At 44.8% G+C, this 25,757-nt stretch overlaps 1 protein-coding gene across 3 annotated transcripts; it reads right to left on the bottom strand.

Moving 5' to 3' along the window:
• Nucleotides 1-9,365: 9,365 nt before the first annotated feature.
• LOC136836934 (probable basic-leucine zipper transcription factor O) lies at nt 9,366-25,277 on the bottom strand. Of its 3 annotated transcripts, none has more exons than XM_067101437.1 (4): nt 24,941-25,274; nt 14,180-14,323; nt 12,761-12,862; nt 9,366-12,237 (listed from the first exon to the last, which is right to left on the bottom strand). In XM_067101437.1, exons 1-4 carry the CDS (start codon nt 25,146-25,148, stop codon nt 11,327-11,329), a joined length of 1,365 nt encoding a protein of 454 aa, XP_066957538.1. In that variant the 5' UTR covers nt 25,149-25,274; the 3' UTR covers nt 9,366-11,326. The 3 variants fall into 3 exon arrangements, with proteins under 3 accessions (XP_066957538.1, XP_066957540.1, XP_066957539.1); XM_067101439.1 differs by lacking the exon at nt 24,941-25,274 and adding an exon at nt 22,999-23,178; XM_067101438.1 differs by lacking the exon at nt 12,761-12,862 and having other exon boundaries at nt 24,941-25,277.
• Between the last annotated feature and the right edge of the window lie 480 nt (nt 25,278-25,757).

The raw sequence follows: 25,757 nt of genomic DNA on the forward strand, positions 1-25,757 counted from the left end.
TTAATTATGTCTCTTGATATCGCCATCTGTTTGTCTGCCGACAAAAACAGATGTCTGAACCTTTTATGTCTGTTTTTACCTGTCTGTGTGTAGACGCTACCTTACCGCTCGCACGCGTCAATAACATCGAAGATTCTGTACATTTAGCCTACCTATCAAAAGCCATACCATTCCTCTCTAGATGCTGACTCTTTTAGAAATCACTCCCTCCCCTATCATTCCATCCATCACAATCAACACCCAACAAATACACAAAACACATACAGACAAGAATTAGGACCGGACAAGGAATATGGCGGTTTAAATCTTTTCATTTCAAAATTCACCCCCACCAAAATCACTTTCATGTATCATAATAAAGTTTTCATTAACCTACCCATCTCACAGACTCATCATCAACATAGAGTTACGGGCTGCTCTAGGAGCAAGAGCCCGTGCTGGCACAAGGCCTGTAAAGTCACCAATTCGGCGCCAGGATAGTGTTTCGGCGGCGCCATTAATTAAGTCTCCGCTGAGCTTGTTTTCTTTGGTGACTTCCCGTTTTCTTCAAGCTAAATTAGTCACGCCTAAAACGTGCCAGGTCACGCATTTTTATCATTTTTACTTTATGGTATTTATACGAATGTCACACATTGTGTATCACATGTTTTTCTTCATTCACAGGCATCAAGACTGTATCTATATTGTGTCTCTGTATGTTTCAGTATTGTAATTCGTACTCGTTCACTGCATATTATTGTTTATTGTTTCGACCTCAGGTCACAGTCAATTCCATTGTCTCTCACGGCCCGGCGTCAGTCGGCCGCAATATAAGCCGCCTGGATCTGTAATAAATCAACAGTAACCTTTACCTGCTCGTTTCTTTGACACCTTACAGTGGTGACCCCGGAGTATCCTGGAGCCATTAGCGGACTCACACGCGACTCAGTCTTGGCTCCAGGATTTCTCCAAAAACGCTCTTAGCGGCCTAAACACGCGCTGTAACCAGCGTTTGAGCGTGCTGACTCGTCGGCGCACCCCACCAGCGTCACTAGCGGAACCACACGGCGCGCGAAAGTGCGTACTGGACGCGAGTATCCTACTCCAGTAAGGGGTCAGGAGGAGCGAGCATGGACGCGGATATCCCCTCCTTCATGCAGTTAAACGCGGACCCCGCGGACTCCGAGGTTTACCTACCTCCCATCGCGCCGCCGCGCCCGCCCCGCATCGAGGCCCTCCCGCAACTCCACACCAGCGCCCGAACACACGACGGCCGGGCAACACAATCGCGGGCCGCCCTCACCCTAAAGCTGCCGCCCGTTTCGCAGGGCAACCCATCGAGGTGGCTGCGCAGGGTGGAGAGCCACTTCAGAATCGCGGACCTCACGGACGAAATCCTACAGGCCGACACAGTGCTCAACGCCCTTCCGGAGGACGTGTACAACAAACTCATCTCGCGGTACCCGAAACACTCACCCTCACATACAGCACCACAAAAAGTTCCTCCTCGAAGCTTGCTCCCTGCCCATCGCCGAGCGGGCCGCCCGTGCTGTCGACCTTGCCAATAACCCACGCCACGACCTCGATCCAAGAGACGCAGGGCATGGTCGTAGATCTCCTGTCAACACCAGTCTCGGGTGGCACGAACAAGCGGCAGGAGATAAGCTTCGTGACGGGAAATTTTTCTTCGCCAACTCCTCCCGGAAGTACGCAACCAGATCGCTCACCCCTACACCATGCCTGTCGAGGACCTCAGAGGCGGCACAACACCTCACAGACTCCGTCAAGGCTTCACAGCGGCTAAAACCGGCCACTCAGCCGGTCAGCTCCGTCCAGCCTGAAGAGGGCGTAGAGCAGCCCGTCAACGCCATCGCCAACAGGCGTCCACCGAACCACAGTAGAGCGGTGGTCCCCGGCTTCTGTCGCTATCACAAGTGGTTCGGAAAGGACGCCCGAAACTGCCTGCCGCCCTGCTCGTTCAACCGTTCAAAAACGGGGTGGCGGCCAGCAGGACAGGCCGCCATGGCAGCCGAAGAACCCAGGGCCTCAAAAACAGTAGGTTTCTACGTCCGCGACACCGTCTCCGGCAGGATGATGCTGGTCGACACAGGAGCCTTCAAGTCGGTCTTCCCAGCATCCAGAGAGGACCGCAACCAGACACCAGACCCGGCCGCCTTCCTGACGGCCGCCAACGGAACCCCATCTCTCCCACGGCACCAGGCTCCTGTCGATCTCCATCCTTGGCCAGAATTACTCCTGGGACTTCATCGTCGCGGACGAGGAACCCCACTCCTGGGGGCCGATTTTCTGGCGCACGCCGGCCTGCTAGTCGGCGTGGGGCGCAAGCGCCTCCTCGATACCGACTCCTGCCGGTCTCTCCGTTAACGGCGGGACCCAGACCCACCATCAGCGCCGTCGCCCCACCAGTACGCACACCTTCTGTCGGAGTTCCCTGAGGTGTTTAAGCCCGAGCCGCCAAGTCCCGGGGCCCCAGCCAAGCACGGCATATACCACCATATAGTGACTAAAGGGCCCCGACACATGCGAAGTTCCGCAGGCTTCCCCCTCAGCGCCTTCAGGAGGCGAAAAAGCATTCGCGGAGATGGAACGGATGGGCATCTGCAGGAAAGCCTCCAGTCCATGGGCCTCCCCCTCCACATGGTGCAGAAACCGGACGGCTCCTGGAGACCCTGCGGCGACTACAGACGGCTCAACATTGCAACGGAGCCCGACCACTACCCTCTGCCCAATATGCAAGACCTTACGGCCTCCTTTCACGGGGCCAAAATATTCACTAAATTGGACCTTCTTAAATCTTATTTTCAGGTACCTGTTGCGCCAGAGGACATACCAAAGACAGCCATCATCACGCCCTTCGGGTCCTATGTGTTCGCCTTCTCCACCTTCGGCTGAGGAACGCCGGGGCCACCTTCCAGCGGCTCATGGACAGCATCCTGGGGACCTAAAATTCTGCGTCTGCTACGTCGACGACATTCTCATATTTTCCAGGTCTCACAGCGAACACCAGAGGCACATCAAAGCAGTCCTCCAGCGCCTCCAAGAAAACGGCCTCGTCGTCCGTTTTGACAAGTGTACATTCGGCGTCCAGAAAGCAGAGTTCCTGGGTCACGAGGTATCTCCGACAGGCGTCCGCCCTCTTACATCGAAAGTGGCAGCCGTAGCAAAGTTCCCGACACCCACCTCCATCAAGGCCGTCCAGGAGTTCCTTGGGATGGTAAACTTCTACAGGCGCTTCATCCCGGGATCGCGCACACCACGGCCCCCTGACGGAAGTCCTAAAAGGTCAACAGAAGTCCCTGTCTTGGGGACCCAGCCAGCAGCAGGCCTTTTCCCGGACGAAGGCCGCCCCTCACCAAGGCAACCGCCTTGGCACACCAGGATCCCAAGGCTCCTCCAGCTGACGACAGACGCCAGTAACGTTGCCTGCGGTGCTGTTCTGGAGCAAATCATCAACGGCGCCCCAGCCCATCGCCTTCTTCAGCAAGAAGTTCAATCCCGCAGAGTCCCGATACAGCACCTTCGACAGGGAACTCTGCGCGATGTACCGCGCAGTTCGGCACTTCAAGTTCCTCCTGGAGGGACGCCCTTCACAATCTTCACAGACCACCAGCCACTGGTTCACGCTTTCACGAAGCAAGGGGACGCATGGTCTTCCAGACAGCAGCGCCACCTCTCAGCCATAGCCGAATTTACCTGTTCCGTCAGGTACCTCCCCGGCAAGAAAATCCCGTAGCAGACGCCCTCTCCAGAGTCGAGTTGAACGCAGTGCAGCTTGGTGTAGATTACCAGGACCTTGCCAGAGAACAGGCCGCTGACCCAGAAACCCCAGCATACCGCACCGCCATCACATCCCTCAAGTGGCGGGACGTGACCCTCGCCCCGGAGGCCCCAGCCTGCTCTGTGACATCAGCACAGGCCAGCCCCGCCCCCTTTGGTTCCAGCCTCACGCCGCCGCCAGGTATTTGACATCATCCACGGCCTCTCACACCCCTCCGGCAGGACCACGGCCAAACTGCTTTCAAAAAGTTCGTCTGGCACGGGGTGCAAAAAGGACGCCACAGCCTGGGCAAAACAGTGCCTGCAGTGCCAGACCAGTAAAGTGGGTCGTCACACGCATGTCGGGGTAGGCGAGTTCCCACAACCAGGGTGCCGCCGGCCGCATCCACATCGGCGTCGTCGGGCCCCTTCCCCATCAGGCGGATCCAGATACCTCCTCACGGTGGTAGACCGTTCAACGAGGTGGCCCGAAGCCACGCCCATGCAAGAAGCCACCGCCAGCGCGTGCGCCCCGAGGCCCTGCTCTCCAGTTGGGTTAGCCGCTTCGGCGTCCCGGACCACATCACAACCGACAGGGGCCCCGCTTTCCTCTCCGAGCTGTGGTCTGCCCTGGCTCAACTGCTGGGAACCACGCACCACACCACCACAGCGTACAACCCAGCGGCCAACGGCCTGGTTGAACGGTTCCACAGGTCCTTAAAGTCATCCCTCATGGCCCGCTGCACCGCCGAGGACTGGAAACATCAGCTGCCGTGGGTCCTCCTCGGGTTGAGGACCGCCCCCAGAGCCGACAGCACCCCATCCGCAGCTGAACAAACCTATGGGGAACCCCTCGTGGTGCCGGGAGAGCTCGTGACGGATGATCGCCACTCCCCATCTCTGCAGAGGCTCCGCGACGTGGCGGCAAGTTTCGCCCCTTGCAGGCGCTCATACATCGACAGAGCAACCACCTTCGTGCCGCCACAGCTGTCATCCGCCACCCACGTCTTCGTCAGAGTCGGCGCCGTCCGTCCACCACTAACTAAGCCCTACAGGGGACCCTTCCGCGTGCTGGAACGGAACAGCAAGGCGTTCGGCTGGCACTTCCAGGCAGGAACGACTGGGTTTCCATAGACCGGCTAAAGCCGCCTTCCTGTCGGAGAGTCCCGGCAGCGTCGCAGCACCCCTTCCGCCCAAACGCACTCCAGCACGCCCTCACCACCGCAGGCATGGCCGCCCCAGGAAGGGACCGCCCAAACAGCAGCCTCGCAGGCGGGAGGCCCCTCAGTTATCCTCAAGGAGCGCGGCACCCTTCAGCGTCCCACCAGGTACAGGGATTAATCAGGCGCGTCCCTCGTCTTTGGGAGTATTTGTAAAGTCACCAATTCGGCGCCAGGATAGTGTTTCGGCGGCGCCATTAATTAAGTCTCCGCTGAGCTTGTTTTCTTTGGTGACTTCCCGTTTTCTTCAAGCTAAATTAGTCACGCCTAAAACGTGCCAGGTCACGCATTTTTATCATTTTTACTTTATGGTATTTATACGAATGTCACATTGTGTATCACATGTTTCTTCATTCACAGGCATCAAGACTGTATCTATATTGTGTCTCTGTATGTTTCGTATTGTAATTCGTACTCGTTCACTGCATATTATTGTTTATTGTTTCGATCTCAGGTCACAGTCAATTCCATTGTCTCTCACGGCCCGGCGTCAGTCGGCCGCAATATAAGCCGCCTGGATCTGTAATAAATCAGCAGTAACCTTTACCTGCTCGTTTCTTTGACACCTTACAGGCCAGCTAAATCTAAAACAAAAACTACATTTATCTCAGTAAGGAACCAGCAATAAACCAGTAAACACCCAGCCAGTATGTTGCTCATTCCCCAGTCCTTAGCCTACATGCTTACCAAGCTTTCCCCTTTTAATGAATTTCTTAGGTCAGTTTTCACTGGTCGTAACTGGCTAAAAATCTCTCCGCTGATGCATAAGAATGTGGTAAGGTTAAAGCACAACCTACTACTTTAGAGAGGTTTGGATACTTCTTCTCTTCATTCATGTTAGGCCTACACTGCTGCAAAGTTTCATTTCAACTGATGAATGAATGAAGAAAAGGAAGGTAACACGAGTAAACAATACGTTCTGGTGTCGACCTCACTCGGAGAAAGCACGGGACTATTGCTTTGTTTACTCTTGACCACGCGTGTATATGGGAACCGTGACATCACTAACTTTCTAAACCGTGAATGAATCAAGTGCCCGGTGAGCGCTGACTTACCTATTCTATCTGGACCATGCTCAGGTGATACTAGCAAAGGAAGAGACTTCTCGGAGCGGGTATGTGGGCATGAAGAGATCTTCATCAGCGTACATCCATCCTGTGTGATCACCAGGACTCCGCTGGCTGTTACCAAATATTATGAATCAGTTCTGATGTTGAGGAGATCGTTGAAAAGGAAAACTTATACATTTTTGCTTGCTTTTATTCTACAAATATACAGACGACTGCCTATTCTCTCGGGCAGAGTTTCACCATAAATCCTGCTGTCTCGGGCAAACATCATGCACACAGGTTTTACTTAAACATCACAAAAGACTATATAGAAAACTCAGCTTTACATGAAAACGACATAGAAGTCACTTAAAATGATAAACAATAAGATGATAATTATCATCTCTTCGTAAGACTAATGAAAAGCAAATTTCAAGTGGCAGTAAAAATCTTGTTATTATTAATTCACTCAGTATGATAATTGTTTTACAGTACTATTTTCCAATTTCCACTTCTAGACATCACTTCAAAGAATCATGACTGTGTGTTCTCCTCCACGATATGCTAGTGTGGAAGTGAGATCTCCTTTGACCAAAAGTAATATTGTAAGAGCCTGATGCCGTCTCTTCCAAACACGTGTGTGTATGTCGTCCATCGGAGTGGACAAGGCAACAAGAGCATCTCGTTTTCTTTCTCTAAAGGAACGCAACTTCTACCATACAATATTTCCGTCTGTTTCTCCCTAGCCATTGTTGTCTTGATGTATGTACAATCACCACTACTTGCATTGCCATGCAAGCATTCTAATCATGTACTCATAATGTTCCAATGAATCTTCTGTATCAAACTGTGTGTATGTTTCTGTTTGTGAAGACGCCAAACATCTCGCCATTTAACATATATTATGCTACTGCATTGTATTCATTAATCTGTCTTGAATCTCATGCATCTGGCCATATGTAGAATTTCCAGGCCTTTCCATTGATATATGTTTCATCACTGTATGTTAATTATGTCTCTCAATATCGCCATCTGTTTGTCTGCCGACAAACACAGATGCCCGAGCCTGTAGCCTACCTCTGTTTTTACCTGTCTGTGTGTAGACGCTACCTTACCGCTCGCACGCGTCAATAACATCTTCGAAGATTCTGTACATTATTTACGGGCTGCTCTAGAAGCAAGAGCCCGTGCTGGCACAAGGCCAGCTAAATCTAAAACAACAACATGTACATTATTCTCAGTAAGGAACCACCAATAAACCAGTAAACACCCAGCCAGTATGTCACTCAATCCCCAGTCCTTACAATATGACCACTTTCTTGAAGTAGATACTTACATCACATATGATTTTATCATGTGTTTTTGACACTGTTTTAAAAAATTTAGGCTGTAAGCCAAGTACAGGGGCAATTTCGACCATTCAGCTCTTCAGACAGCGAAAAGAGGGTGTTGAAGATGTGGCGGGATTTTAAAACAAAAAAAAAAAAAAAAAACAGTACACAACACTCACCCTGGTCCTCGGTTGCTGGAAGATGGAGTAAGGCGTCCACGGTCGCCAACACAGCACACAAAAAAACACAAACCCAACCAAAACAGAAAAACACACGACTCACGAACATACAAGAACAGCACACTAACAAGGAAAAACAACAACTCTGCATCAGCACACAAACAAACTGTTTTAGACCAAAAAAAACGACTGACCGGCACTAACTCTGACTCAAAAACAAAAAACTTCAAAACCGAAAAATCCTCACATATATTCCACAGACAGACAGCGCCGTAAACAAACTAACGACCTCATCCCTCTTCCAACAACCGAAGCACTCACTAACGACAATTACACTCTCTCTCTCTCTCACAAAACGTTGGGAAATGCTAAATAAAAACAAATTTATTCATCCCTCTATATTTCTCCCCCCTTTTTAGCATTTCCCAACCAACACCTTTCACACCTCTTTCAAATCGCCTTACACAACACCCACGGATGCTCACTACCAGGTCCTCTAGATCGCGTTCATGGTAAAGCACGCAATCATTCTCTCAATCATTCTCTCTTCTAGCAACATTCAAACTCACATCTTCTCCCCCATTCTCTCTCAGATTCACGCTATCTTCTTCACTATTACCACTCTCAATTTCATCCACAATCTCATCTATACCCTCTAACTCGTTCCCAAATACCTCCCCCAATTCTTCAACTAACCCATCCCATTTGCTCATTGACCTTTCCAATTCTTGCAACGATTCATTCATGCTTTCAATCACTCGTATATTACTGCTACGCTCTCTTACTCTTACACTTTCGCTCACCTCCAACCGTTCACTAACACCTACACGTTCAGTCAACTCAGTTATATCAAACCCGCGTATGCTATACGTTCTATTCATACCATCCCATTCATCCGTATTACACGCTTTATCACTCATTTCCACTTTGGCACTCACACCCCTATCACACAACTTACGACCATTCCGTTCACTTACGTTCTTCCCTTTCTTACGTTTTCTACCATACTCTATTAAAACAAATTGTTGATCCTCATGCAACAACCCCTCACGTACATGCATCACACGCACCGCTTGCATCCTGGAGGATCCACCCATTTGAACCCCCTTCACACTCAGTTTCCCGAATTCGCTGTCACAGTCACCCGCTTTCGTCTACATACACTTGATACATCCCCTTTCATTCCACATTCGACACACTTCGCTCTCGGTTCTGAACACATTCTCGCATAATGCCCATTCTTACCACAGTTGCCACATATTACATTCACTCAGGTACCCCTACAACCATTAGCAATATGACCCACCTGTCGCAGCATAGCATTTAACCCCTATCTTTCGTACACTCCCTTACCAAATGTCCCGGTTGCCCACACCGAAACACGCTCCCAAAGCCCACCTACACTCATTCTTTGTATGTCCTTCCTTTCCACATCTAAAACACTTCGCTCGACTTCCACTCATCGACCTTCCCTTTGTACACTACTATCCCTAACCCGTCCAACCCGTTGTTCCTTACAAACCTACCATTCATCCTCACTGGCACCTCCACATTACTTGCTCTTACACTCCTATCTATTACACTATCGGCCATTCTCATTGGGCCCCTCAACACTGCATCCCAAAAGCTTCCAAACTCTGGTACTCTCTCATCTACCCCAGCCCTTACACTTACACTTCTCTCTCCAGGGAACCGTAACACAAATTCCATTATATTTAATCTAACAGGAATTTTTCCAGAAGACTCTTCAGGTTCTTCATTTATGTCAGAGAGGACTGGAGTGGACTGGTGGACAGAAACCTTTGAAGAGGGTGTAATCAAATACTTTGGTTACCTTAAACCTAGTTTATTAATCCTAATTACTTTACATATTTACGAGACCAGGATTCAGAAAGCGGAGAGACAAAAATACTCAATCTTGATCATTACCAATATTAATAATTTTAAACCACAAAAAAGTCAAAATAACCTCTTTACTTTACCTTTACCAAATTTCAATAAATTCTCCATATTTTAACTACAACAACATCAACAAGCAATAAACTCTTAAAATAAATGATCAATATAAATAATAGCAACATTACACAGCAACAAAAGACAAAATGAACAACTCATCAACACCCTAAACATGACTAATCAACATGAGCTACTTCTGCTCAAATGAACAACTCATCAACATCATAAACATAATTAATCAACATGAGCTTCTTCTGCCCAACACGAGTCATACTCGAACTCTTATTCCATCATAATAATGATACTTCAATAATAAACAAAGGTAAACGGTATCCTCAGGAGTAATAACGGTATCCAAAAATCAATGGTATACCCTAACGTCGTAACCACAGGTTCTCGAGGACGACCATCGCCGATATCCTCTACCGCACGACCACTACAGCGCCGATGCGACAACCACCATGTTGCCAAAGAAGAACACATCTTCAAAACTGATGACCAGGGTTCAGTCACCACCATCCCTCAGAACTGAATTGACGTCCTCAACACAGCAGTGTCCATCCACGTCATCACTGCAGAACCTCAAGAACGACCACCACCACACTGCTGACACATCACCGATCCTCCTCCATCGAACAACTCCCATGGTGTCGATGGGACGACAGAGCTCGTTGTTGCCACTGAAGGAAAAGTCTTCCTTTCCAATGATCAATGCTCAGCCATTACCGTCCTCAGGCAATAATTACCAACTGCAATTTCATATTCCAAAAGTTACTGCTGTTGCGTCCATTCCCGACTTGAGGTTGGTCGAGAACGGTTGATCCGCTTTCCAAATCCTGACTGACTGTGAAGACAAAGTGAGAGGCAAACTTCACCTTGCCTCTGCACATGACACACAGGAGGGCAGTCAGACAGCCTAAACGAGGCCGTTTCAAATCAAAAACTTCAAAACAACTGAAGTACCTTACAATATGCTTCAAACATCAGTGGTAACTGCCAAAAAAAACCAGTTTAACCTTATCTCAGTTGCCTCTGTACACTACTGGAAAGTACTTTGCTATTGCTGATCTCTAGTTTGATCTTCACCAATTTTCATTTCGTCATAATGTTACAAAATGTTCTGACGATGTTTGCGTTTCATGTAAGGAGCACAACCGTTTTATCGCTTACGTTTTCACATTTACTGTTTTTTTTTCCAGTTTAAAGTTTATTCTATGAATGGTTATTAATTCATAGTTTCTGCGTGGGAAATGTTATAATCTTTTATCTAATATGAATTCATCAAAACTATCAACAAACTGTCTCGCTGCCTCTCCTACCCGAACATTATGCAGACTGAATCTTTTTTTTAACCTTTTGAACCATCCAGTAATTGTGATGAATTCTTATTGATAGTCATCACCCGCATGTTTCTCACGGGTCTGAAACAGACTCTAACCTTTGCCTGGGTGGTGATAACGCTTAATGGCATTTGTCTTTTAATGTGGTCTTCTATCCACATCATTAGCAACTTCCATTTCATGGACTGGCCATTGGCTTTGCTTCGTTATTACAGTATAGTTCACTGAAGCCTTTTCACAGCTTCCTTTAGAATTGACACCGTTGATCGTGAAGTTCTAGGTCATGTGCTGTTGCACTTCTTCTTCCTCTTTCACACTGATTAATCACATTCACCTGGGACTGCTGAAGGGATGCTGCAAAGAACCTTTAGTAATGCCTACAGTGCACCCCATGTGGTGCAGCGCACTGATGGCACTACCAGCTGACGGGGTATTTTGAATATGGTGAACACTTGGGTAACAAAGTTCAGAGAAGATGACTATGTGAGCTTTATATTAATCTAAGCCATTGCGTGCAAGGTCCTCTCCGATTTTCTTTCTGCTCTCAATCTGTCGATAACGTCCTATGATGAATTTTTTTGTCTCCACTTCGCTTTCCTGAAACCTGACACCAGCTACCGGGCCTTCATTGTTTAGTCTGATTTCTGACATCCCTTTGCTTGACAGCCACTTGTTCACAAATTCAAGGAATTTTTCCAGATCGCATGCTTTCATCACAGCTTGATTCATCATTTCAATAAGCTCTCTCTCGTCAGATTTTTTCTTAGTGGTTGGTGGACCCTTAGGAACACTTTCGGACACTCCATAGTTTTCAGGTCGATCAGCTTTGAAGTGATCCTCTGTATGGTTTTGCTTTCGTAAAATCTGAAGTTCATTTTGCAGACGCTGATTGTCTTCCTCTAAATTCTTACAACGTTCCTGAAGAGCAGCCTCTTGTATTTTTTTGTTAGCGCGGTAGTTGCTTGCATAATCACATTTTTTCTTTTTTTTTTCCTCTTCTTTGCATTTTTTGTTCAGTGCATCCTCCTCTCTTATCTTTCTTTTTGGGTTTACCCTCCTCTTCTGGCTGAGATCTCTATCGTCCTTGCGCAGTTCATCTGTGTTAACAGGCTGACCATCACTGACAGGATTATAGGTGATCACTGGAGGTTCTTGACTACCTGTCGGTTTGGGAATATGTGTACTGTGTGATGAAATTTGTGTCCATATTAAATTCTCATGGTTTTTACTGCATTCCCCTAGAGGAATTAATAAAAATTTCTGTTGTGGGTGTTGTTCCTCTGCATTAATTACTTGTAATGCATCTTCCATGCAGTTTTTGGCATTCTGTATTGTTTCTAGGGAACTACCCACTTGGTTTTTAACATAATTTGTTTTGTTATCCACCTCTGGTGATTTGTTTGTATCTGTAAAAGAAGATAAGGTTTTAAATTAACGTGACTTCACTCATTTTTCTCAGCTTAAAATATTTTTAAAAATCTTAATAATTTAAGATCAGATAAGAAGTTCCAGAGGAACCCCAAGGCTCCATAAGGCCAAGGCTACCTCACCTCCTGAAGAAGTGAAATGAGTGTGAACCTTTTTATAGATGGCACAATATAGACTCTAGCTCATATATTTCAATCAACAAATCTACCACAAATCAGCACTTCATTCTTTTTAACCTTGACCACTTAAAACTAATATACTGAACTTGGAAACTTTGCACTGCTATTCAATGACACTCATTAATAAAACAACGCAATAGTTTCCCAACAAACTCTACTCACTGGCTGTATTTTAATATCTGGAGAAAAGAATTACTAAAAACACTATGTATTTATATAAGTAATCTCTAGAACAATGGCCACATAGTCTTAGCAAAGTAAACAATAACAATTCAGACTAAAAGATGATATCCATCACTGCTCTCTATTATCATTGACTTACCTGAAGTTTCAGTGTAAAATGATTCACACACTTCATTTCCAGTACCAGCATCCAACTCGCCATCTACCCTTGATGATCCAATTGGGAATTCACTAGCAGTTCCTACAGTGAAGAAGGAATTCAACCTTATATTAACCATGAAGCTGAAATTATAATTTTTTGTCCCTATGAAATTTTATGGTGATCAATTTCTTGCTTAACTTTTCATTTCAGGCAAAATGCAATAACTCACAGTAAACAAAAGGGTTACAGTACAAAAATGAAAATTACGAATAACGGGTCTAAAGGAATCCTACTGTTCGCTCTTGACAAATGAAAATACTATGATACATGAATGAGGTTAGTAATTAAAACTTGAGAAGTTTAAGCAGCGTTGTACAACAGTTCTGGAATAGAAAAAGACCTTATAATAAATTCAATATATGGATAAGCATTCACTATGGCATACTATTTTGTAGCCATTCCAATTTACTACTGAAATGTCACGTGGTGCATCGATCTTCAGTCTGCCTAGGCCCCGTTGCTGTTGGACCTGTAGTAACTGGCATTCTTTTAAGCACACTGTCATAATATACCAGTCAAAATTACTCTCTCACTGTAATCTTTATTCATTCAATCTAAGTATCGTTCCTATGCCTTAAAACGAAAAAAAAAAAAAAAAGTCTAGGTTAACATTTTATGCTGTACATACATATGCAATCTACACACTAGAATGACAGGATCTTAATAACTATTCAAACTTTTACTCGATAAGTTATTTGGCAAAGTCCTCCCCAAAAATGCCCAGTCACTGGGCTATTGTAATAATGTGTATACTCAAGAAAAAGTTGTATGAAGTGTAAATTATTCTGAAAAGAAAACCACAACACCAATCCCACATATCAACTGAAATTTTCTGCCTGTCAGCCCTGAAGTGGCTGTTCCATTCACCTTCCCAAAACAGCTCCATGCTTTTTCGAATATTAGCCAACTCATATAATGTACAAGAGGGTAATTATTAGAATGCTTTTTACTGGCACTCATACAACAACCAGATGACTTTTTATTTACTTAGAATCAGATAAAACATAATTACTGAAAACTCATCCTTTGCTTGTGTTTGATCTGCTTGTATTGTTAGATTACCGACATAAATCTATATACAAAAGTGTAGGGGTTCTTTGTATATATAAGCACTCATAAGTATTACTGAACAAATAACTTGCATCTTTATCACAGCAAGCCTTGATATCGGACACACTGAGTTTAGCCAATCACGAGCTCGCTTTGCACACTGACAAAGCTTCCTAAAACCTACGTTGGTGAGTGGGCACAAGGAATGAAATTAACTCCAGTATTTAAAACCAAGGCCTTATAATTCAATAGGTGGATAAGCATTCACTAAGGCATGTTCTTTTTTAATCACTCCAATTCACTTACTTGGTTGTCCTGTGGTGCGCTGATCTCCAAGCTGTCTAGACCCCATTTCTGTTTGACCAGTAGTAACTGCCGTACCATCTGGTTCATTTTCCAAATTTGGCTCATGAATTTTTGCCCAATCAATTGGGTCCAGATACCTATGTCCTATAACAACGAAGAGAATTCAACCATTAATAAAGCATAACTTCAAAATGTAAAAAATTTTGCTTGTCTTCAAAGTTTTACGCTAGTCCATTTCCGACTTATTTTGGGCGGGAGGGCAAAAAGTAAAATACATGAAAATATTGCTCTTTCTATCAAGACTGAAAATACTGTACTGTGATATATGAATGTAGTTATTACAGTCAACCCCCCGTATTCGCAGGGGATACAGACCACAAAAACCTGCGAATAGCTAAAATCCGCGAATACCTGACATCCCCCCTCTAAAAATGCTTATAACTGGCTATTTAAATAGTTCAAAACCAGACCCACTCTAAAAACATTTATAACTGCTTATTTTAATAGTTCAAACACTAAATGTATACCTAAAACTATCATCCTACACAGAATATACCTTAAAATGTTATCTAAAACACATTAGTATCATTCCAAAGTCATATTACAACATTAACCTTAAAAATATATGGCTTACAGCTAAGTGTGAAAACAGTTTAAGTTACCCCTATTTTCAAGCACTCCCATTTTCTTTGTGACAGTACATGGGGAGATCCAGGAAAGTTAATTATTGTATACCGTACCTTAATACCTAATATGCACTGAAAAAGAAATATATTTTATTGTAGTTTGCTGCGTTTACATTATTATTAATGTCTGAAAATTAGTAAATAAATTTTTATCATAAAAAATGTATTTAGTCACAAAAATAACATGAAAATACAGTACAGTTCCCAGTTAAAGGCAGGGTTTCCGTCCCCAGCTGAGCCCCACTAACCAAAAATCGGCGATAATAGCGCCGAAATCCTCACTTAACAGTGCTGTTAACTGGAAATCAGTGCAGAAAATCCAGTTAACAACATTGCTAGCCATGCGCAGTAGCACTGAAACGCCATTAACTGATGCCGTTGGTAAGCGGGGACTGCCTCTAATTAGTGTATACTTCTCAACAAAAAAGTCCACAAATTACAGAATTTTAAACCGTGAATCATTCAGGGATAAGTTCCACAGAAAAATCCACGAATAGGCGAAGCCGCAAATCCTGAACTGTGAATAGACAGGGGTCAACTGGAATTAAAACTTGAGAAATTCAAGCAAAGTTTTATAACAGTTCTGGGCAAGAAGAGGAATTATCCTGACCTTCCTTATCTGGAACTTGACATTTTCTAACACACTCGGACCATGAACCAGGGACCTAAGATATATATATATACCGTACTATATTAACTCTTAAAAATGTGGAAAATATACTCTTCGATAGTTGGCAATGCCACACAGCCGCAGGAAAACGTTGGTAAGACTGCTTACACTCATGAAGAGACTGAGAAAAAGTTTGGGAGGTGGGGGAAGTTTCCAAGGTGGAGGGGATGTGGTTGGGTGCCGTGGGAGAGGAGGGGCAGTAAGGCTGTGTAGAGGAACTCTTTCAGAGTTGGGACTGTTTTGGAAGGTGGGGGGCTGGGGAGCAATTTCCCTGCCTGGGAGGAGGCCAGGATGCAGTGTTGAATGGGTGCTAGAGCTTGTTTCGCTTTGTTTTTACATTTACGATTTTTCCACATTTTACATTAAAGGATATGTAGTATACTGTACTGTAATTTGTAATTAAATACACCAGCCACAGAGCAAAAAAAAAGAAGAGAGAGAGAGAGCGAGAAACAAAAACTGAAGTAACACTTACACTGAAGCCTATAACGCACACACACACACACACACACTCCATGTACTGTTCCTTCATGGGTGAACGAAGTATCCAATTGTCCAGATAGAGCGAGATGTTGATACCCAATAAATGGAGCCATCTTGCCAGAGGAGCGATAACTCATGTGAAAACTTGTGGGGCTGTTGATAGGCCAAAACACAGGGGTCAAAACTGAAACACTTGGTTCTTGAAAACAAACCTGAGGTACTGCCTCGAGTCTTGATGAATGGGAATGAGGAAGTATCCGTCCTACGTGTCGAGGGAGACCGGATAGTCTCCCTGACGAATGGATGCAAAGACGGATTGGTCTGTTTCCATGTGGAATTTTGTCTTGTCTATGGAGAAATTCAGCGCACTCACATCAAGGATCAGTCTCTATCCTCCTGTAGACTTGGGTACTACAAACAGTTGGTTGTAAAACCCCTTCGACCCAACATCCTCGACTACCTCTATCGCCCCTTTTCCGAGGAGGGAAGAGGTGCCCCTTTTCCGAGGAGGGAAGAGGCTTCCTCTGAGAGGGCTGAATACCTCTCCGATCCTACAGAGTAGGCCTTCAATGCGACTGGAGTGTTGACTAAGGGAGGCCTCTCTTTGAAGGGGATAGAGTATCCCTCCTTCAGAACTTTCACTACCCATTGCTCTGCTCCTTTTGCACTCCACTTCTCCCAGAAGAAATGCAGTCTGGCAACCACGGGACCATGGAGGACTAAATCCTCACTTACAAGCAAAAGGCTTCAAGGAGGATTTCTTGATAGGTCACGAAGCTAAAACTGTTGCTTGAGGTCTTGAGTGCAACCTCTGCCTGCCGCCTTGAAAGGGCTGCGGCTGACGAGGTAAGATTGACTTGGTGATGAAGGCGGCCCACTCCCTGGGGCATCTAGCAGACTGTGTTAGATCTTGCATAGATTTCTTGTGAAGGTGCGACGCAATTTCATTAACGGTGGCCTGTGGAAACAGGTGGTGTTTGTCGAGAGGCGAGAAGAGGAGAGCTGACTTCTGTGATGTGGTCACGCCCTTGGAGGTAAAACCCAGAGCTCCCTCTTTTTAAGAATACCCATGGCATAGAGGGAGGCCAACTCATGTGAACCATCCCTAATGGCCTTATCGGCACAGGAGAGTGCACTGAGCCAGTCCGTAGCAGTCTTCTGGCAGAGAGGAAGAACCATGAATCTTCCTGGCTAATGCTCCCACATACCAATCAAGGAAGCTCAAAACCTCAAACATTTTAAACAGGTTCTCGAGCAAATGATCCATCTCCAAGGAAGAAGACATCACTAGCAGAGGAGAAGGCGGACCTACGCATTGAGCTGATGAGCCCGGAGAAGTCCCCTTGGGAGGAGGCAGCCACCCAAAAAGGAAGGAGCTTCTCCCGTACCTTATGACAAATACCTTCTGCATGAAAGACGAGAAGGCAGAATACTAAAGGAGGCTTGCCCTGCTGTCTCTTTTCTGAAAGCCAACCTTCCACTTCACACACAGCCTTCTTTGAAGAGGATGAGAGAACCATTTTAGGAAGTGTGGCTGAATCGGTTGGCTAGCTGCTATCATGAAGGATGAAGCCAGAGAAGCAGGGGCCACTGGAGTGAAGAAATCAGAGAAGTTCAGCAACAAATACCTGAGCAAGGTTGCATAGGCTCATGGGGCAGAGTCCTAGCATGGATTTTCCTCATCAGAAGAAATAGGGGACAAGGAAGGGTCCGTAGGAGCTTTAACTGACGAAGAAGACTTCTGAAGGAATCCCAAAATGCTGTCCAACTGACGCTGGGTAGGAGTTAATGAAGGGTCCAACTCTGCTGGAGTTTGAGGACCTGTACCAGGAGATGGACTAGAGGGAGCCAAGCAAGCCAGAGCTGGTACCAGGTGCTTGGAATAAGATGCCAAATCAACTGGAACTGGCACTGGGCGATCAGATAATACCACGCGCTCAACTGAAGATGGACGCTTGGGCACCACACGGGGCTCAGAGACTGCATGGTGCTCGGGTGCTAATGGGCACTTGGGCACTACTGGGCACTTGGCTGCTGCTAGGCGCTCGGTCGAGATATGTGGCTCGCGAGGGGAAGGGTGCTTGGAAGACAAAACTTGGGTACCAAAAACTGGCACTCAGACTGGGAAAAGCGTTCCGGGCTTTATCAAGTGCTGCACGAAGGTTTAGGGCTACGGGAAGGTTCTCTGAACCTTCTGCTGGGTAGCAGGGGAGACTGGTCCCTGTACGTCAAATGCCTCTTCAGGGGGCAAGACTCATCCAAAAAGCGCCACTGGCACCCCTTACTAGGACTAGAATCTCCTGAACTCAATGAGAGATTATGCACATCCTAGATGCCTTTTCACTGACTGTCATTTGTCGCAACCTGGGAAGCAACAGGTGCAACTGAAGGGGCAACTACCCGTGGGCAGACCCCACCGACCTCTCTTGGGCTTCCAGTATGCCTCCTCACAGGTTTAGGGGATGATGGTCGTGACCTTTGCCTAGGAGAGTCGGTTTCTCACTTATTTTGTCCATAAGGGCATGCATTAAAGTCCCTAACTGGACCACTGTATTTGCAATAAAATCAAACTTTCAGTCAAACTTGGTCTCGAGGCTGGCGAAGCAATTGGGTTCGGAAGCTCAGGAGCCAGGGGGAGGAGGAGTAAGTGGTATCGGAAGAGGGCTGGACATGGGAGAAACAGAGTGAGCAGGAGATGAGGCAACAGGTATGTCCACACTACTAGACTTAGGAGTCATACTCTGGCTAGCTAATGATTTAGCCGCTTTTCCCTTACGGTCTCTCTCTAACTTTGTCAAGTGAGAAGTTAAAGTCTTCCATTTCTTCTTGTCCCAATCCCTACACTTGTACCAAAAACTAGAAGTGCTAGAGTCAGATATTAGTCAACTAGCAGTAAAAAGTCAAAGTCGGTAAATCTCACTAAGTGAACTGTCAAATTAAAAGTTTCACTGATAAATCCTACCTAAATACATATGCCAAAGGCTACCATAGGCCAAATACGTCACCAACAGGAAGATATCAATCTGAATCCAAAACCAAGCTGCACTCTTTTAGCCGTGTATGGTCGTAAGCCAGCACAAACAAATTGAAGCTCATAGCCGAGTTGTTCCTCTCTTACCCCGAAAGTGGGCCGGGTAGTCACCTACATAAACAAAAGAATCGCCACCGCGAATTTCAGATTCAAGCGGTCATGCAAGTAGAAACTCTTAGATAAGTAACTACTGAGTAAGTTACTTATATAAAAATGTGTGATAATTATACTTGCAGTCAACTATACTTGTAATGAAATACTGTACAGTAAATCAAGCAAAGCAAAAAAGAGAACTGGCAACACGTGATACTGTGCTAAGAAACGCGCACATTACACAGAGCCGGTGATATCATCAATGATGAAATTTCACACGTACATGTAAACACACACATACAGGCATACAAGTCAAGCTTCTGTGATATTATGAGGTGAAATGAAAAATCATTATTCTCAACAAAACAGAAAAAGATCAAGTACTTTTTAGTAGTGTTCTTGAAATGGATTTGCTCTGGACAATCATCATATGTACTCGAGCTGTGAACACATGATGTTTCACACACACACACACACACACACACACACACACAGTTTCCATGATAGGGCAAAATGAGTGAAATAAATGAAATGTGCAGTATGTATATATATACATATTCGTGTATCATTCAACCTCACATATCATGTGAACCTTAAGATTTCGTCCCTTAACCATGATTTTATGGTACAGAATGCATATTTCATGTATCAGGTAAGTCGCACTTTCAACATCCCAAATAGCATTAGACGAACCTCTTTTCCTCAGTAACTGCATCTTCTTGTTAAAGTAAAAAATGACAAAATTTTAAAGTAATCTGTATTTTTCCTAACGATACAAAGCTGAGGTCCTTTGCACAAGGAATTACTTTCAGTGCAGTTGGAAACTGGCCGTTTAACTTAAACAAGGTGATGGAGTACGTAGTTAACTACTGACTAGGGGTGGGAGTCCTGCCCACCCAGTCGTATACACCACTTTGCCTTTTGGCCCAGGAAGCAGAATGAGGGGTGGCTGAAGTGGGCATAAACTGTAAAGGACCTCAGGTATGTATAGTTATGAAAAATACAAATTACTTTAAAAATCTGGCATTTGTTCCTACACAATATACAAACCATCGGTCCTTTACAACCTCTGACATGTTGAACATAAGTATGAATGACTGTATATGTTCAACTGTCAGACTTCTGCACCTTTTGAATGATGTGTAGCAACATTGCTTTGAAAAAGGCTTGGATGAACCCAGAGTGTCGGAGACAATAGAACTTGAGAAACCAATGTGTTCGTTTTGTCGTCAGTCCCTCTCTCCCAATGCTAGAGAGAGGGGAGGACTCACATCTATTAATCTATCTAAGATTATAGACAGGGTGCTCAGTTATGTAGGCTCACCTGCATAACCCGCCTGACCAGCATGTGACGGATGGCTACTCATCTCTCTCTGTGAGAGAGGAGAGATGAAAGAGAGAAGGGAAGGAGCCAGTCCCCCACTCACGTTTGCTCTTTGCCACTGAACACCTTAAGCGAGATGCCAATTTTCCACTATTGGATCTGGGCGAGTCATACAACTTGTAGAGCAGCCACCAAAGAACCTAGGGAAAAGGAGTCCCAGGGACTGTGGGCAATGTCCCGAAGGTAGAAAGAGTGGACAACCTATGCCACTTTCTGTCTTAATACCTGTAAAACCGGCAGGTTCTTCCGGGGTGCAAGGGACAGACCAATGTCCTCTTCATGGGTGCGAGGGACGAACCAATGTCCCTATCCTCTTGAGGTACTTGGAACAAACTCCTAGCCACATCGGACGTTGAGTATGCTCATTCAGTAGTCTCACAAGAACAGAAAGAAAATGTGTTCTTGAACACTTTTTCTAGTTGAAAAATACTATTGAGTTGTCGACATTCAGGCTTGAGATATCGAATCCTCTTAAAGACAGTACTGAAGCACTCTAACTGGACACAGTAGTATCTTGTATGATCACTATCAACCAGTTCGAGATGGGACTGAACCTGACTCAAAAGTATTGCTGTGAATTTCGGGACAAACTCAAGTGTGACAGAACCTAATCTCCTCGAGTGCTGTAGTCTGGCTGGAGGCGTAGGCCTCCACAGACACGAAGGCTGAGCAAGAGACCTCCTTCCCCAGATGAGCTTACCTGTGGGTTTACATCCTTTCCCGAGTCCCTGGCACCGTTCCCATGCAAGAACAGGCCAGGTGTGAGGCCGCACTTGGGAGTTGGACCTTCACTTTTTCTCGTTAAGTCAGGACCGGGTCCATACACCGGGGGACCTTACCAGTGTCAGGGAGTCCGTGGGACTGTGCAGCAGCAGAACCTCAACCTGCCCAGGGAAAAGATTCCCAAGGCAGAAATTGGTGACAAGGGGGTCATATTGGAGCCCCATGCATCTCTGGCGACACAGGTCTCCAGGAGACATTGTGTCCACAGAATCCGTGAGTCCATAAATCCTGTGGAACCCCATACAACAGTTGCTACCATTACACGGGGGGCCGAGGAGCCCTGTGCGGCAGTGGAAGTTTTTTCACCAGCCCAGGAAGGTAACTTCCAGGGACTGGTGTCAGAGGCATGGGTGTCCCTTGGAAGAGGGACAATGGAACAGTATACTGACAGCTTCTGTTGTGTTGTTCTATCACTGGGAGGCTCCAAAGATTGGGAAATCTTGTGTGATGTTTGGGTGTGAGGGCCAAATCCCTGGCACCTGCTGATAATTGGTGATGAGCTTAATTGCCATTATGTTCCAATTCCCCGGAATGTACTTGGCTGATAGCTCTGCCAAGTGCGCAGCTGCCCACTCGTACGCTTGCACTGTCTACCTGTAGAGTTGGAGGGGAAACCAGTCCCCCAACCCTTTTGTTGATAGAAGTTACTCTCGTGGTGAAGGTGGGGACTTACACAGAGTAGCTTACCAAGAGCCTGAGCCTCTCGAAAAGCTAAGGGAGCTGTCTTGGGTTTCAGGAAATTGATACGGAGATGTTACCATACTGGTTTTCTCACCTGGAGGCAGCAACTCTTCCAAGTGTGCACTTCTTCCATCAATAGATGTACTTGAGAACAGGGACATGACGGGAGGGGGAATGTAAGAGATACTCCAATGAAGTTTCTGTTTCTTAGCCACCAGGCTAGTTCCCTATTGGAGGAACGGAAAGGAGACAAAAATTCCTGTATTCTCCATTGAAGGGAACAAATGGAAGCTGTTTTGAGGGCAACAGGTAAACGAGGAAGATTAGTCACTGTTGAGCTGTCTAATCTTTAGTGAGGCCAAGCTTCTCACACTTGAACTAGGCTATCAAGTCGTGGGCAAGTACACTAAAACCCCCGTATTCGCAGACTCACCTATTTGCGGATTCCTCTGTGGAACATAATACACATTATTCACACAAAACTCACCCAGTTCACCCATTAGCGGTATTTTTCACTGAGAAATATTCACTAATTACTGTATTTTCATATTTTCATGATTAAATGCACTTATTGTGAAAAAACTATTAAAATACTCAGATATACGCATTTTTTGAGGGTTTTTCTTTGTGTTTAAACTATCAAAATAGGCAATTCTATGTGTTTTTGGAGGGGTTTTAAGTATTCGTGGATTTCAGCTATTCACGGGGGGTGCGGTACGTATCCCCCGCAAATAAAGGGGGATTTACTGTATACCAATTTTACATTTAAACACAAAAATAACAATAATTCCACTAATAATTACTTTTAGCAATTAAAACATGATTCTTCTAATTCTTTTGGAAGTAGGCCTGAATACGCTGATTCTGAGAACATAAACATTAGCTTTGCCTACATAGGCTATATGCATATGGCAGATTATCAACTTTTTACACGTTATAATGATGATATAACATGATAACAATACAATATAAACGGATTCAGAAAGTAAAATGTTTTATTATCATTACCTTTATTTTAAATAGGCCTACAGTACAGCTATAATAACCTATTTGATGTATGCAAATGGATACTGTGGGTGTTAAACCGATCCTAGGTCAATTGTTCACACAGTTTGTATCTTGTGTAGAGAATATAGCCTAGAATTTAAGCCAAGGGCCAAGTGCTGGGACCAATGAGGTCATTCAGGGCTGAAATGGAAATTGCCAATACAAAGTTTAAAAGGTGTAACAGGAGGAAAACCTAGCAGTTGCGCTATGAAACAATTTTTAGGAGAGATTGGAAAGTAAGATGGAAAAAAAAAAAAAGATATGAATGGAGGTACAGTACAAGGAATGAGAGGGGTTGCAGCTAGGGGCTGATGGGATGCTGCAAAGAAGCTTAATTAATGCCTACAGTGTACCGCACGCGGTGCGCTGATGGCACTACCCCACTACAAAGGTATCTTTTGTATGGTAATACAATATGGTAACAAATGATAAAGTTGCTGTATAATAATACATTAATGGTGATAAGACCTTAGTAGTCTGTGGGTGAACACATGAAGGCTATCTACCTACCAAACTGTGTAGGTTGCAGAGAGAAAGAGAAAACAGAAAGGGTTGCATTTTTTCAAAGCGTATTTAGCCTATGCAGTATAGTCTATATTGTTACAAATATAGGGAAAAGGTAATTGCCTTTTGCATATAAAATTCAGTTTAAAGCGTGATAGTTGCTGTTAAGGTAGAATTAAAAAATTCAGTTTAAAGTGTGATAGTTGCTGTTAAGGTAGAATTAAGTACAGTATTGGCTAAACGTTGGGTATTACCTTGGAAATTTACTTTTCTACAGTATTTCGGTTGCTTATCTAAAATTTACCATTATTTTTTGTCGGTCGACTGTGATTAACCTGTAATTAACCTCAGAAGTGATTATACTTTTGATATCGTGCATGTGCAGTGTTATAGGGGAACTTTTGGTAAAAAGTGGTTTCCTTCACCAAGGGGTCCGAGGGTGGAGGTCCCCACCTAAGTAACACGGCCTACTAGGTTAGGTTAGGTTAGGTAGGTTATGTTAGGTTGGCATGGTTCCTTTTATAACAGAGTTCCTTAGCCAATCCCTTCTTGAACATATGGCTCTCTAATGTCTCTCGTATTCACGGAAACATTACATGCAGTCCATGCGGAGCTAATATTTAGAAATACCATTGTTAATAAGCATGTTGAGTGTTTACAGTTATGCGGCATTGACGAGGTTAGGCGAGGAAGGGTACAGAGGAGTCGCCCTCTTGAACACCTAGTTCTTTTTTTACTGATTACCCTTATTTTCGCACGGCGCCCTACAGCAGGTTAGGAAGGTAAGTCCAGGTTAGGTCAGGATGCAGCAATATAGGAGGAGTCAGTCTGGCCCGTTTTCTCACACCAGCCAGTCTTAATATTCTGCATCTGCTCCGATGTATTTAGTGGGAGATTATAACTCCGACTAAAATAGGCCATAGCCTAGGGCTAGGTCTGGCATTTAGTCCCGCAAAATTTTATAAAAGTTGCCAATACGAACTCCAGCCGGCCATTTTTGCATGAAAAACTTTTTTTGGGTTTTTCATGCAAAAATGGCCAGGAAATGATAGGGTACTTAAAGAACCTAGAAAATACCAACCTAACATACCCTAGGGGTGTTTATTGTTTACAATTTTGCCCTAGCAGCTTGAGTTGTGGTGGGTGGGTATTGTCTTGCCCTTTCAGTGGTAATTTGATTAATTTTTACCTAATCTTTTATTTCTCGTTTATGCATAGTGTTTATGGGTTCAATTTTTTATTTATCTTTTGCGCAGAACCTGGTGTTTATGGGGTTCATTTCTTTATCTTTTGCGCACAGCCTAGTGTTTATAGGGTTCATAATAACGGGAATGAAGAGCTCTTTTCAAATCTACAGGTAACGCTTAGTTCTACCCTCATAAAATACCCCGAACCCTACCTTCCATTGACGTGTCATGCCCTTCGCGGGGGGGCTGGTCAAATTTATTCTCCTCAGTTAATTCCGTCCAAGGTTGATTTTGCGAAGGGCCTAATGGCTTCGCGTAAAGTTGCCAAAACAGGTCCGAGTCCCAGTTCTGATCTACCGTGTCCGTTGAAATTAAACCCTCGTTAACCACGTCCATTGACATTATCCCTCCGTCAGCCATTTCGATTGGAATCTCGCCGCTTCACAATAACTAAGATAAAATGCGTCACTTTCTTCTCGCCGCTGAGCTGTTACTTGACCCACCCCTCCACTGGCACTGTCTCCAAGGGTAACGTGACGTCAGTGTGACGTTGCAATTGCATCCGCATCCTTTGCCTCCGACTTTACAAAGTTTGATACTTTTATTATTTAAGGATTAAATGACAACAAAATATTCTCTTTATACTTTATTTATGGTAATTTTTTAATTATAAAACTTAATTACCAAAATTTAAAGCAATTTTATAAAGTGTGTGTGTGTGTTTTTTACAAAGAAAGATGTAGTTGCAGTCAGTGTTGCCATGCAGGTGCCAGTTGTCGCTATTTGATCACGTTATCAGACTAAAAACCACAAAACGTTTACGCTGCCGTGTAGAAGCGATCTTCCTGTGCAACAACGATACCGCACAATCTATCATCACATTTTTTTCAGGCGATGAGTGTTTTATGCGCTTCATATCCGTTAATAATGCGGTAAATAAATTCTGAATTATTTTATGAATATGCATAAAAACTCTTACGTCTGGCAAACCCGACCCGTAGAAAACGAAACGTCACGAAGATTTATGTA

This window comes from Macrobrachium rosenbergii, chromosome 57 (assembly GCF_040412425.1).
Source record: "Macrobrachium rosenbergii isolate ZJJX-2024 chromosome 57, ASM4041242v1, whole genome shotgun sequence".
Classification (NCBI taxonomy): Eukaryota; Metazoa; Arthropoda; class Malacostraca; order Decapoda; family Palaemonidae; genus Macrobrachium; species Macrobrachium rosenbergii.